This window comes from Anopheles coustani, chromosome 2 (genome assembly GCF_943734705.1).
Source record: "Anopheles coustani chromosome 2, idAnoCousDA_361_x.2, whole genome shotgun sequence".
Classification (NCBI taxonomy): Eukaryota; Metazoa; Arthropoda; class Insecta; order Diptera; family Culicidae; genus Anopheles; species Anopheles coustani.
This window is the reverse complement of record NC_071289.1, coordinates 28,856,659-28,872,041: the sequence shown is the minus strand read 5'-3', so window position 1 is coordinate 28,872,041 and position 15,383 is coordinate 28,856,659. Positions and strand designations below refer to the sequence as shown.

General features: G+C 40.4%; 1 protein-coding gene across 1 annotated transcript in view; it reads left to right on the top strand.

Annotated features, from left to right (window-relative positions):
• The window catches only part of LOC131264176 (uncharacterized), a 106,872-nt gene extending 94,804 nt beyond the window's left edge, over positions 1–12,068 (top strand). Inside the window, exon 2 of the mRNA XM_058266464.1 lies at positions 11,853–12,068. Within this exon, the coding sequence (XP_058122447.1) occupies positions 11,853–12,068 (216 nt within the window). The remainder of the gene's footprint in view (positions 1–11,852) is intronic.
• Positions 12,069–15,383: the final 3,315 nt, after the last annotated feature.

Below are 15,383 nucleotides of genomic sequence, written 5' to 3'. Positions count from 1 at the left end.
GTTAACTTTTTCATACATTTTCCTAGTACTACTATTCATTCCCACCTTCATGATCCTCAGAACCTCCCAGGAAACATACGTGATTTATGGATGGATTAAGAGTTTATTAAATAAAAGTTATGTGCGCTTAAGCATGACACTTTCATTAGTGTTTCCTTTATGTATGTTCCTTTAACATTAATGAAAGTGTCATGCTTAAGACAATCATCGTAGTTTTTTCTGAATGAAATATAACCATGAACAACGTACTCTAGGTCGCTTTTGGCTACTAAATTATGAATGCTTGGATTACCACATTCGCGTGGCCCATGTTTTTCATCGTAGAAAGTACTTATTGCTTGATGATGAAAAAAAAATGAATAGAAAAAATGTTAACGATGTAGAATAGGCCACGACACTGTGCACTGTGCAGCAGCTAAAGGTCCTATTAATTATTCCCTTTGATTTTAAAAGCTGGAGAAAATTTATTGGAAATCATATAAGTTAGACTAAGGAAACTTATTTCAATTGGATGTTTGCATGAATACATCAATAGCTTGATTAAAACATTCGAGCCGACGCCGTTACAAAGAGCTTTGAATACAGAAAAGGTGATTTTGGAAATGCTAAACCCTATATCTATAACCCCATTCAAATAATCCCAAACATACATATATTTTTTAATGAATCACAACAATTTGTTTTCAACTTTTTGCTAAAAGAAAACTTTGATTTTCATCTTCCAACAATATTTCGTTGCTCTGAAATATTGGCTTGGGCCCAGACATATTAGATAGGATTGACATGTTAGATAAACCAAGCAATTTTTAAGGAGATACTTGACATGCCAACAGACAAATCGGAGTACTCAAATCAAATTGCTATAAATATGTGTGGAATAAGTCTATTTTTTGAATTATTTTAATCAAAATAGAAAACATTTACAGAACAACAATCACCTTCACCAATGCATAAACAACTGCTATAAATGCTCTCTAAATGACAGCAGCCTATCAGGTGCTGAAATGTGCTACGAAATATGGAAGTTAAACGTGACATTAAAAGACACACATCCCGTTCCCAAGCAGAACCTCTCTTAGATGCCAAACGCGACGTAGAATCGGTAAAATTTTTCCCCTTGAAACGTGTGTCAGTGCTTGCTCTCAAAAGAGATGGTATTTAACTTTTTCTGACACTTTACTTTAAGAAAACCCCGTACACTCAACCCACGTGCCCGGGAAACCCATTTTCCATTTAGTGCTAATGAGAATGGTCATGCTACAATTAATTAACTCACATAAAAGACAGCCGAGCCACTTCCAGTTTTCAGTCACCGAGTGTGGCTTAAAACTTTCCGCCTATGGCTATTGTACTTCCTGATGAACTTGTGCAAAGTAAACACACCAAATGGCGTGTGGCCATCTAAGAACCCGAGCCTTGGCGATGGCAACGAAAACCACAAGGAAATTATGGTGGTGCAATGGTGACGAAAACTTGCCACAATTTATCAAACAACAGCTCGGAACAGAGAAACTTTTTCACATTATGAAAAATTCAAAAACAGGTCAGTCTGGTCTATGGGAAAGTGTTTTTCTTTTATTGTTTTTTTCACGATACAAAATGATCTCCTTCAGCCATCAAGTACACTAGCTGTGCACGGTTTTTAAGTCTTTGCCTCCTTGAACAAGCGATCATAAAAATATGCTGCACCAACCGACTATCCCGTAGTTTATTTTTTCCGTGCTTTTAACGCAAAGAAAGAGTTAGCTGTTCATGACATCGTGATTTTGTTTAGCGGTTTTGTATTTTGATTCGAACCATGCACACTCTTTAATGCTTTTTTGAAGCGGAACAGTTAGATGGAGCGTTACGAATGTAACTCATTAGTAACCGAACGTAATCTAAGCTTCTAAAGGTTAAAATGTGAACATAAGAAGCGTAATTTGACACAACAATTTTTATTTGCGGATAGAGCCTATCTTTCAAAGATTGATTCCACCGAATTACAATTTATTTTCGCTGAACTATTAATTACAACGTCATCTATGCTGCCTGGTATGATATAGGTTACCATTCAATTCTTTACAAACGCGTGATCTAAAGCATATAAAAACCTAAATATAATCTAATTTATGAGAACGCTAAATAATCATTTTTACAGTTTCTGGTCACCAAATCACTATTGCCCCTGTGGGTTTTCTCCTTCTTCCCAGTTTGATACTGTCCATGGCTACAATTGGGCAAATTATATTTGCCATTTATGACATCCAAAGGTTGCATTTCTCCAACAAAAACTTAAGTCAAACACTCAGGAAAAGCGCTTACTATAGTACTCGTTAGCACTACATTGCGACAAGTTTTTTAAAATTCCGAGATCTTTACTGAATCGTTCACGGTGAGAGTGGCGTAATAAATCTTCGCTCATTGTAATTAATTTTTCGACCCCAGTTCAACCAATCTACGGCATGCTCCACCTTCTCCACCTCAGAAGAAATATGTGAATGAGGTTTCCCGCCTGAGATTCGAATCGGTTTTCCTCGGAAGGCCCCAAACGCGTTGCAAAAACCAAAATCCTCCATTGAGATAGTAAATTTGCCTTGCGGCACCTACTAAACAGTTGAGACTTCTAATTTCCTCGAGTTAGATCGAGGTAGTGAAAGATAACACGTTTGACCAAAACAATATTGACCTTTTATGCATAAAAACGCAGAGCGGAAAACAAATAAAAATACATAGAAATATAATTAAATCTGAGAATTGAATATAAACTGAAATGAATACCCTGCGCATCATCGCCAAAAACGAAATATGTAGTATAAATAAACAGCGCTAGCAAAATGAATAAATTGTGTTTTCTACCCAGACCGGCGACCTAGAGGACCTCTACCACGGTAGGCACCGGAGGCTTTTGCATATTATTAAACATATTCATAGTCGCTACCCGAGCGCATACGATGATCGTATGATGATAGTATTATCATGTATACAAAAACACACAGCCACATCCAGCCACCGGGAAATAGATGCTTCGAGCAGACAACGTATCTGTCTGGCGGTATGAAATGCGGCATCCATTGCATACACAAACATAAAAATTGACAACTGCCATTGCATTGCCATGAGCGAGGGCTTGAGGCAGCTTTCATACAAATAAATAAATGTGACTGAATTTTCCACCGAAAACACACACAAAAACTCACATACTCGCAGATCATACGTTGCACATAAATGAATTGAATTTATAACTGAACTGAAGTTTCAGGAATCATCTAACATTGAGCCCCGGCCGACCACCTAACCCGACGGAAACAAGGCCTTCTGCCGACGAGCCCCTGTGAACCGTTTTATTCAAATCCTCCGGCCTCAGGCCAATTCGCTTGCAGAACCATCGTTCCGTGACCCAGTCGCACAAGTTCGTGTGGCTGCAAAATGCATACAGAAATTATAAATTATTAATGAAATATGTACGTTTTCAACACCCAACAGCAGCAGACGGTACAGGTTTGATTGCTTTAGGGCGTGCAAGAGAGAGGAGCATGGACATACAGGAGCGAGGTTAAAGTGCATTTTCGGTGATAGCGATCTGTTTGGGCTTCGGTTATCTCGCTCCCGAACCAATTGTTTGCAGCTGAGATAAAATTACTAGTGGAGCAACAGTCTAATATGGTACGTCTCATGCCACCAACCGTAACTCGAAGGTTGGACTTATAACACTTCATGGTCACACCTCTGGTGGTTGGTTGCTCATTCGTGGAGACCGAAAAGATTTAATAATTCAAGAAACGAACATGAACATGAATGATGCATTTTATACGTCTCACCGTCATCGTATTGTTCACAAGTCGCCGCCAGCAAATCATTTGATCATCGGCAAAAAGCTTGAAAAAGCAAAAGACTTACACAAATATAGAGGGACTCGAATACTCTGTCAGTGGAGCTGAAACAACCCGTCTCTTTCGAGCTTCAAGCATAGAAAATATGTGAACAATCAATCCACAACCGTATTTTAATGCTTAGAGTTGATTTTTAAGATGCTTGAAGCAACATCGCACAAAGTGATAAATGTCATTAAGCCAAACAGTGTACGAGGCTTATCTAAAACGGTTTAAACGGGGTTCGTTGTGTGAAACTTGTCTCCAGTCCAACAAGCGTGCTGCTTCAAAAAAATCCCGGGCATGGACCTAATTGAGTGCTTCTCAGAAAGAATGTGTGAAGTTTTGTGTCAATTGTATTAGTATTCGTAGAGCACTTTACAAGTATACTATCTATCATCTGAATCTTCAAATTTCCAATTGCTGCCTGAAAAGCATGGACGTGGATATTGATTCACCGAATCTTTTTTCCGTTTCCGTCCCTTTTCGAAGGTGGCATACTTATGCGCTTCCCACAGCAAAAGGGTTTTGAATGCCAGACGGCTCAGCGTGGCTCGGACGCACTCGATTTGTATATTTTAGCATATAGATGATATCAGCTGATATGGTTTGTAGGGGGTCGTGGGTAGCTGGAGATAACAAGAAGATCAGGTTGTACGCGCCAGACGGAAATCGTCTAGAATACCTATTGTACCACCCTATAAAGTTCTCCTTTTCGATGGAATGAAGAATGCGAAGAGCCTTCAAATTCAACCTCACGTCTCGAGGGTAGTTCGTCCGTCCGTCTTTTTCACGCTCCTTCAGATGACGCCGATAAAGGGCCGTAGCATCCGTCGTCAGGTGATTAGGAGCTCACCTAAACTGCCAACTGAAAAGAGCACCTTATGCAGGCACGGTCGGTTCGTCGAGGGACGCGCTTTTTCGTAGCGATGGCAAAGCAGACGAATGCTAAGCAGCTCGTCCACAGACGGTGGTTGGTGTGTCCATACCCCGGAGTGAAACGTGAGATGTAGTACGTGGCGATCATGGGATAGACTTCATTCAATTGCACCTGAAGCTCCTGGAGAACCAAAGGCAATGGAAAAGGAACGGTTGTTGAATAACGGGTTACAATTCAGCATATCTTCTGCGTCGACCCTGTGGAGGATATTGAACCAGAAATCATACAATGTGTGTGCACGAGTTACTACGACAATGTGCAGCCTGGCAGGAAATTTGAAGACTTCTTCCCTCAAAGCTCTATTCCTCTAAAAGTCATCCTTTTCATTCCAAAACTACTCTTTCGCGTATGTTGTCATGCGACGTGCTCCGTACATGACCGATCACAGCACGATAATTCACGTGATGCATACAAAATTACCCTTTGGAGTCTTCACTCGAAATTTTCACCTTCTGGCACCGGCATTGTCGGTATAGTTTCCGGGAGTGCAATAACTTCATCATCTTCAACTTGCCACGAACGGTGAAACAGACAACGCACGACGCATACGTTTCGTATATTCATTTTTGTCCTTTTTTCGGAGGGGTGTTTCATAGATGGGTGCCAACGATGACAACAGCAAGTGCAAAATTTAAAGGTAAGAACAACAAGAAATTCTCACTCAGAACCATATACCATACTAATGCCCAGTGACAGCCGATGCAAGCGCAACCTCACAAGGTACGAGGACGAAATTGGAGGCGTTTTGCGATGCACTGGCGCTTCCGATGCCGGCTTCTACTTTCTACTTATTGTTCTGGTACTATCGGCTTGAATGGAAAATTCCAACCGAAGAAAGGAGCTCATTCACGAGCAAGGCAGATTGAATTGGCAAGCACCAGTCACTGCTTCTGGTGGAACTGAATTATGCACCTGTGTGATACCGTACGAACAACTGGTTTAACCACACACAACGCGTGTCTTCTAAACATCCCCAACTGGAAAAGCATGATACTAACATGTATTATTGTTATTTTAAGTACCCTATCCATCGCAGGTGCATCTCTGATGTTGAAAGGCGTACGAATTATACCACTTTAATCTTTGCCTCTCGGCGATAGAAGATAAGGAGACAATTGCAACGGTTAAACAATAAAACTAATCCTTCCATCAGTTAGAAGCAATACGTGAATCTGACTTGCACACTCAAAAGTACAATTAGACTTTTCCAAAAGCATGGAAATGGTTAAGGGTGGCAGAAAGAATTATGTTTGCAATATGTAAAGCAATCCTTCGCCGACCTAATACCCAAAGTAAAATGGTTGGTGAAAGCATCTACCTACATCGAGGAAATAGAATATAATAACATCAGCACCAGCAGATATTAGAGCAAGAGAAAAATTTCACTGGAAAACTAGCGCATGAACTTCCTACTACCAACAGTGATAAAAATACATTAAGAAAAGAACATAAAAAGCAAAAACTAAATAAAATAAATTCAGAAGAATTGAAATCCAGACATTCCTCGACGGAACTTTGCTCAACCCAGAACCGCAATCATTGTAAGCAACACGCAAGCATATGTGCAGCAATACATCAAAAAGAATTACTGAGCATAATTTGTATCATCCGAGGAAGTATAATTGTACATTTCCAAGAAAAATCGAGGTAGGAAAAATTAAAAGAGCTGTATCTGTACAAGTCTACTGAGGGACTAGGAGAGCGGGGATGGAAAATGATCAATTGAAACGGAAAAAGAACAAATAAACGAAACAAACCTGCTCGGATTTGCTTGAGTTGTTTTTGTACGATTCTTTTCGAATTCTGACAATAACTTGTGATGTCTATTCTTTCTGGAAAATTATCCTATTTTTCGAACCTGTTATCTTTTCATCTATTCTCTGATCTGCTCAGATCTGGTTCATGTTCAGCATTGCTTTATGGAATTTGAGAGAAAACTAGGAAATCATTAAATCATAGAGGTTTTAAAATAAATCCCAATGTTACTTTTTCATGCTATACCACAAAAAACAAAGAACTTCAACAAATGCTCATCATGTTCTCAATCCAGAGCTTCCTTTTTTTCAACGTTTTGATGCGCAAAATGCTGTCATGGATGGACGGTTACCTTCCTATAAATTATAACCACAGCTGATCGTTAATTACAAATCAATTCATCAAATAGTTTAGGCTAATACTTACGCAGCTTCCCAAAGGAGGTAAATCAGTGGAAATTTATGTGCAACCTTTATGTCGATGGTTTTATTGTACTTAATAGTATTGTAAACATTACACAATCATCATTCGATAGCTGCAAACCCCATTAGTTATCGAACCGGTAGAACTAAATAAACACCGATTCCCGTTTACAACAAGGCCACCGCTTAAATTTGAATAAATTTAATCGTTTTTTTCACCACTTATTATTATTTCTACCGTAATCCATGTTGGATTGTTGCTTGCTCAGTTCATTTATTTGTACAATATTTCAAAACCAAAACTCCTACGTGCACCATCCTGGTAAGTTTTAGCAACAGTCTCTTTTTATTATGAAAAAGGATTCGATTTTCCTCTTTCCTCGCAACGCGTAATCGTGTGTGAAAACAAGTCAAAATGTATGCGTACTGAATAAGCCGTCAACTTTGATAGGCATTAATGAAAATAAAATTGGATGATTTTGGTTCAATATTTGAACATAAAACAACATAATTTATTTGTTCTTTCTTTAAATATAGTTCTAATTTGGTTTAACAGCTTTTCATTCACTATTTGTAGAGAAATGGTCGACATATAGGAAAGAAAAATTAGATGAGCTTTAAACACCGTGCTATCTGTGCTCCTTTCTAATACAACTTTATGTGAGTTTAAGGTTTACGAAACACCGTAACAATGATGTGCTTTCTAATTACTGAACATAAAGGTTACGTACTGTAACTTAACTAGTCTTAAGCTATGATTCCGGCAATTTGTATGTTTTGAGAAAATGTTGAAATCAGTTGATGGCACAACCATTATTACAGTTCAAAGTTTGCATTTGCTGTTAAAGCCATAGTTCTATGCATCTTCTAATGGATTTTCAGTGGAGCCCATCTTAGTTGAATCAGATTCGATTATTTTTCATCCACCTCTTCAATAGACAAAAAGTGTGCTTACTTCACTACATCGAACATTTCAGCATAGTCTTCAAATATTTAGATTCTAACGAACAAAAGACATACTCATTCTTCAACGCATTTATCCCTTGGAGGAGGAGGTTAAATACTTGGTCGAGACAACCACCACCCTGCCCTTAGCAAACCGTGAACAGGTAAAAGTAAAATAAATGCTGCGCTGCATACCTTCTTCACCCAAGCCCACCGAATGCGCCCTGGAAAAAGCTTTGTTATATCAGTATTAGATGGGACATTAGTTTTGTTGCATTCTGAGGGCACGTTTTATTGATGCTAGTCACAGGTTTGGATTGCTGGTACGAACTACAGCAGGAGGAAAAAAAATCAGATTCTAACGGAAGCTTTTTACGAGCAGCAGAGTTTTCCGTTCCCAAGGCATTGAGGTGACTTGGTGCAAAAATTAACCATTCGTGTTTGGTTGTCGCTTTAGTGTTTTATTTGTATGCGAACCCTGCGGTCCATGTCGGTCTCAAAGCACACCGGTGTCCGATGCATTTCACGATTCGCAAATAAAGCGACGCCGGAGCATAACAATTAGTACAAGGCATGTGGAAATAGTCATAAAGGAAATTTCCGACGAAAGAAAGCAGTTTGAGAAAGCAATGGGTGGTTTTAGCTCGAGTTGGATGTGGATAATATGTCCCTCTAGCCGGAAGTAGAAATTGAGCCTCGGGATGTTCCTGGTCCAAGAAGAAGAATCAGCTGAGTCAGTTAGTGACGTTGACATTCCCTGATGTGTATTTAATGGATCAACGAAACATTTTCGGAGCAGCTAACAGTGTCGCAGCAAGGTCAGTTTGCGACGGACAAAACGTGGTCTAGAGAACGAAGCTTGAGAAACCGTACCTCACTCACAAAACTTCGTGGTACACCACAAACATTGTACAGGTGGCATGAAATGGGCTTTCTCCATAGTAAATCAGGGTGTGTATTTCATTCTTTCTTTACAATGTCCACATGTTTTCACCACCTACATGAAACGAGCAAATCGTGTTTTGGGAAGTTGAATTTGAAAAAGTGTTGTTTGCTTGCCTTTTTTTCACACTCCATGTTGGCTCAACCAAAATCGTACAGACTGAACAGTTTGTCCTTCGATGTTAAGTAAATTTGAGTGTGTCGCTAGCAAGTGAAAAACATTACCGGCATTTGAAACAATTTACATAAAGACAAAGCATATTAAGCCACGTGGGAAAAGACAAATATAAACGTAAAATCTCCTTATGACCAATTTCAAAATTTATTCCAATCAATTCAAAGCACAACTCCATGAACGAAAATATTGAGCTATGAATCATTAACGATTAAAGCAATTCAACAACACCCCATGGAAATATCAACCATTTTCCAGTAGAGAACCGTTTGCTCGACCTTATTTCTAACAATTTCCATTTCAAAAAGAACCTGAAGCAATACGGGTCATGATCAAAAACTTTACAATCAATTTTCCCTACTACTGAATTCGAAATGGGTTCGGATTAATGAAGAGGTGCCAGTGGAAAAATATGAAAGTGTTATTTCCTCCAAAACCTATAACAAAGCAGTTAAATAATTCATCAGAAATATCAATACAGTCGGTAAACATATTTTTGCAATCTACTTGGCGTTACCATTACTTGAAACCCTTCCAACCTCAAATACTAACACACACTTCGAAAATGATCGACGGGGTAGCTCTAGTCTCTGCAATAATGCTAAATTTGCTCACCACGCTTCACGTCATCGGTCAAAACAAACATTCAATACAGAATGAAGAGCATACCGAACGCACTTTGGTGGCAAACCACGAATGCTCACAAATGCCGTACCGAAATGGACGTCACCCTCCGCAGAAAAGGGACACAAATACCATTAATAAACCAACAAATCGCCACAAATGGGATAATGCTCGCTTGATTGCATGAAAACTTTCCAACGCTAAACCGAACGCACGCTGGCGGCGTTTGTGCGATCACCGTTATCGGAAAGGTTCGAGATGCCACAATGCACCCTGCTGCTTACTATGAAGTGCAAAGGGGTGGTAAAAAGGGCATAGATTCCACAATTCTTAGCAGCAAGGGGTATAGAACAAGAGTTGCTGCAAGGCGGAGTTGAAATGCATAGCCAAGGTCAGGGAAAACTCTGGAACTCCTCTTCATTCCAGGGTAAACGCCTACGATGGTGACAGACTAGATGGTGAGGGGGAATGCCTCCATGCCATCACTCGGAAGTGGCTTCTAAACTGTGTTACAAACGTAATCGTTAGTTTGCGAGCTTGGATTTGGCATCAAAAATTCACATAATAGATTAATATTTGCGTAGTTCAATTAGCGAGAAGCTGGTGTATGCAAACAGCATCGGCGCCTAATGAGGAATAACTTTCATTTCTTCACGTTATCATCTATTTTGCTTTCAAATCTATTTTATCAACGCTCTGTGCCCACATGCACACATACTGCTGGGTTGTGGTTCCACATGTTTCGTACTCTGATACACCCTGCTGTGTCTATCACCGCTGCTGTTTTATCTGATCCCCTTTCCCACCCGCAACGAAACAGATTCCTATGAGCATTTGAGCGAGCTCGGGGTCTAGAGCGCGATTGCGTCCCCAAGATAACGTTAGATGCTATAAAATTATAATGTCTATACCTATGGTAAGAGTCATCCGGTGCGTTGTGGTTATAACCGGGTTTTAGTGAAATGCTTATTAAAGAAGTATACTGCGTTGCACTTCAGCTTCTTCTACTCTCCCGTTATCATCGCATTTTCAGCATACTAGCATATTTGATAATTCTCTTGCCGATCGTGTGGGCGCAAAGGTTAACGATTCATCACCACCAAAAGCAAAATATTTATAGTTTTAAATCAATAAATTTTCATTATCGTACCGTTCGTTGGAAATGTACAAAACACTAATCTTTCCTGCAGTCGTTATAGCACCAAAATGACGAATTTTCATTCCACCATAGATACGCTAAGATCCACCAGGCGTCTCCATCGCTAGGGAAGTTGCGAAAACATAACTACTACTGAAAAACTACTGAATAATGTCGCACAGTGACGCTAATTTTGTATAGTCTCACATGTCATTGGCAAAACTAAATCTTTAACCTCTCACGTTCGCTCGTTAGTGTCTCAATATTATTTTCCATTGAAATGCCATAAACGAAGCAATAGCGAAAGTGACCACAATGAGCCATGATCATCAGGAGGAAAATTTCTAAAAATATTCCAAAAATGAAAAGGCCAAAGCTGTCGTTTGACACAGACAATGCATCAAAAGGACGAGCAACGTAGGAGAAGTTTTCTTTCCTTTAGAATAATTCATTTGCAAATGCTATATCTATTAAGTGTTGCAAATTTTTTAAAATCCGCTTTTGTTGCTTGCTTATACAACAAACATAACTAAATCTTGACTTGACATTCAACGAGTATAACATGCTCTGAAAAAAAGCTTCCCTAGATGGATATTTCCGCTTTTTGTGCTCACTTATTCATATTATGTCACACGTTAATGTTAATTGTGAGGAGAAATTAGATAAGGCAAAGAGATAATTGCAAGTGTAACCCGCAACGAAGTTGAACCAAGATGGTCGGGTAAAACTGCAGCAGTAATTGAATTAATGTCGTATTCCGAGTGCGTATTTATAACATCGTCGGGCACTTTCGGTGTTGAGTTTAGCTTCAGACCGGTAGTAACAGCTTCAGCAGAAAGACCTGCAGACTCATGTCATTCATTTTCTTTTTCGTACCCTTTCCGTCTCGTTATCGATAATCGGTTGTGGTCAGGTGGGTGCAGTGTTTGGTTTGCGTTGGGTACGGTTTGGATGCCGGATGGCAGACTCTACTACAACAGATGGTGAAGTGGCCGAAGTGCGACGTCGTTCCCCTAGGGCTCGAGCCCGCGCGAAAATTGATGTTTGTGTGCCAACGCAGCCACACCGCCCTTCGTGGGCCAGCGAGGACTCGGACGGAGAGGAAAGTGAATGTGATGACGAACAAAGGTCCGGGTTGCTTCGGTTTCGTTCCGGATCTCCACGACCAGATCTACCGGGAGTAGACACGGTAGACCCATCGTTGGTTCCCGGCTACGTCCGGCTACAGGAAGAATACATAGAACCATTGGTGGTTGTGATGGACCGCGAACTATAGAAGCAGGTATACGGAACATGATGATGGTTATGACGACGGTAGCCGGTGCGAACGGTGGAAAGGAGGTACAAGGATCCAGTGGTGCGATGCACTCTAGAACAATCAGCCCAACGCTGGAACTTGTCGGAGGTCAGCGGAAGGAACCGATGCAGGCGAATAAATTTGACGAGATATCGTAAGTATCCACCACCAGAGTCCAGCTTCACCTCGCAAGAGTCTAACGAATAAACACACCTGACTCACGAACGACACGCCATGTTGCATTCCCAAAAAATCTGAACTCTTCAGCACCGTTTATGACCACTTTCCGACCGATTTTCTGCCTGAGAAGTACCTGTGCGGACTCTGCCGGAAGCTGCTGCGAGAGCCACGTGTGCTTGAGTGCTTGCACACGTTTTGTCGAGCTTGCCTAGGCCGTGTGGCGTCGGAAGCCACGGGCGGACAGGACAGTGCCCTGTTCTGGCATCGGCTGCACAAGAGTGCCGACTTCGACTGGGACCGTAAGCAATAAGAGGTCAAAGAGCCACCACACACACTGAAAACATTCACCCTTTGCATTCTCCCAGTCGTTCACTCTACACTTGCAATCTGAAAAGCTGTTCCTCTTTCCCCGGTATTTGTTGTTTGTTAGTTTATTTTTTCCACTTGTCCAGGTGTATGCTAAGTTTTACGGAGAACCGAGTGTACTGCGGCACCTTCGATAAGCATGGATTTATTGTGCCACATGTGCAGCACGTGCTAACGCCGCGGTTGGGTTGTGCTGAGACTTTTCTACGGCTTCTGGTGTCTGGTCGCGTTTCCTGAAGGCGCTTTATGTTTCTTTAATTTCACTACAATTCAAGTTCACGGCAGCAAAAGTGACAAAAAGAAAGTAAAATGGACATAAACCGATTCATCAGCTGAGAACATTGAGGGCAGTGGTGCATTTTAGAATAAGATGGTATAATTTAAACCATATTTATAATGGTTTTAGATGCACAGTATAAAGTTGGACCAAATATCATTTTATTGTAGTACGTATTCGTGATATCATGTTATTGTAGTGGGAGTCAACTCTCTTACTCTAAGTCTAAGTTGTACGAACCTTATTCCTGCTTATCTAAAGTATTCTCCTAGCATCCCAATGTTTTGCTAGTAACCTTCAACACAATCCAGCTGATGAAATTTCCGGATCTTTACATCTGTTGGGGTTTTCAACTCCATTCTAAACAATTTGTTAAATAAAAAACAGCTTTTTTCTGTTCATTCTCAGTACCGGGGAACGAAAAGAGTGCAGAAAACTCTTCAAGGGTATCATTAAATAATCACGTCGATGATGCTGGTGCAGCTGCTTCTCCAATCAGCCCCTTCTTGCTCAACGGTGGAAGCGAGTCACGCTTCGACCAGCTGCGCACCACATTTCAGAGCTTTCGGGAGCAGCACTGCTTACGGTCACCAGTGAGGACCTCCGAAAAGGTACGTAAACGCCAGAACAAAACCTTGCTGGCATTGTGAGACTTCCAATTCGTACCAACCGGCAATAAGCTTTATCTGCTAAGGGCCTTTCATAAGACATTCAACGGATGACCGCACTGGGACACAATTAATAATCATCAAGTTGCAGGGGGATTTGCAGACAAAAGTAATCACTCTCCGTCGAGCCAAAGAGTTGAAAGTGTAAGATAAAAAGTGCCACAATCCGTACTATTTCGTTTTTTTTAGAATGATTGGTTGGTTGGAGTTTAGTTTAAATAGCACAGAAAATCACATCACACATAGTGAGCAATGTAAAACTCATGCGTATGAAGCGAATGTAATCTATTAATGCTGTTTTTTGTTTGATCCTAGTTAAGCGATCATGAAAGTAATTGGGTAGAGCGAGAAGAAAATGAACGGCGAGACATTCCCTAGAACACATATTCCTTGCAATCGCATTTCAACGAGCAGGTGTCACCTGGTTTCCCAGGTGCATCCTTCAAAAACATATTTTCAGCAGCACATCCCTGCGATCGTCTTCGTATGTCACCACGTTCTGCCTCACGGTTGTGCTCATCGTTAGACGATACCTGTGCTGTATATTTTTTTTCTTTTCCTCCTTCCCCAAGTACAGGCCCGCGTAATGTACGATGACAAAGAGAAAGTTCTCATCTGTCTCACCTGTAAGCAGCCGAGCGAGCTGCCGGCCGGTCCGTGTGGAGTCAGCCAGCTGCCGCAGCACTTTGTGCTGGTGAGGAATCGAGAACATCATTTCCCAACACGGTACATCCTCCGTGTCCTCCTTAGCCCACATGTGAGTTATACTTTGGCGGAGACAGTGCTTTACTTTTCCCAAGGATATCAATTTAACACCACATTTGGTTGAGGATATTGGTTGATGTTTTTGAATCCGTTAGAGCGAAGGTGCAGTCAGTTCGTGAAAGGAAAAAATCTGGGTTGAAATGGAAAGTGGTACAAAAGTTCGACATTTATCATTCAACGCGTTCTACTTCTATTGCACGCCTTGCACCACGAAAAGATTTACAATTCGGGTCCTTCTGGTGTTTCAGAGTTTTCAAAATATTATTTTCTTTTAAAATCTTATGGGAGAAGCTGATGGATGTTGATTATTTTAGTAGTTGCTTTTGTTGTTCACACTACTTTTAACCAGTTTGTGATGTGTTTTGCTTTTTCCGAAGTACATTTTAAAATTAACTTTCATCGTCACAACCGAGAAAGGGAAATGAAATTATCACTTATGCATTGCATTTCAACCGTAGTTATATTTTTAATTTTTAAACAAACAATCGTTTCCCATCATTTTATTCGCATTCAAATCCAATTTGTTTCCTTTCAATCATACACCAGAATGCGAAGACTGATAAAAAGTCGTACTACAACGTAGTCTATTTTCCACCGCAGCAGTATGGCTGTGGGCTAGGTGGTTTTTATCTAAGTTACACACCTTTTTCCGATAACATTATTTTATCCCTGTTTGTTGTTTCGACTGTACCGTTGGCTTTGTTTGTTGCACTTGTTGTTACCAGTATTTTGCTCACGGTTTTATTTACTCGGTTTCTGATCAAAAGTGAGTTAAAACTTATTAGATTTCACCATTTTAATTCTCACATTTCTAATTCTGAAAGGAAAACTAATTACAATTTTTCCAACGCTAGTGATTAAAAAAAACATTCATCAAACATTGCATTAAAATTTGAATCTCGGTACTTTGGGTTCGGCAGGCAGTAACTGCTGTTGTGAAAAAAAATTACTTCATGGATGTCCTGAAACCGCAGCACAAAACAGCTTTGCATGGAATCATCCGGCTCGGGGTTAGCGAGATGTAAATGCATCCCTAAC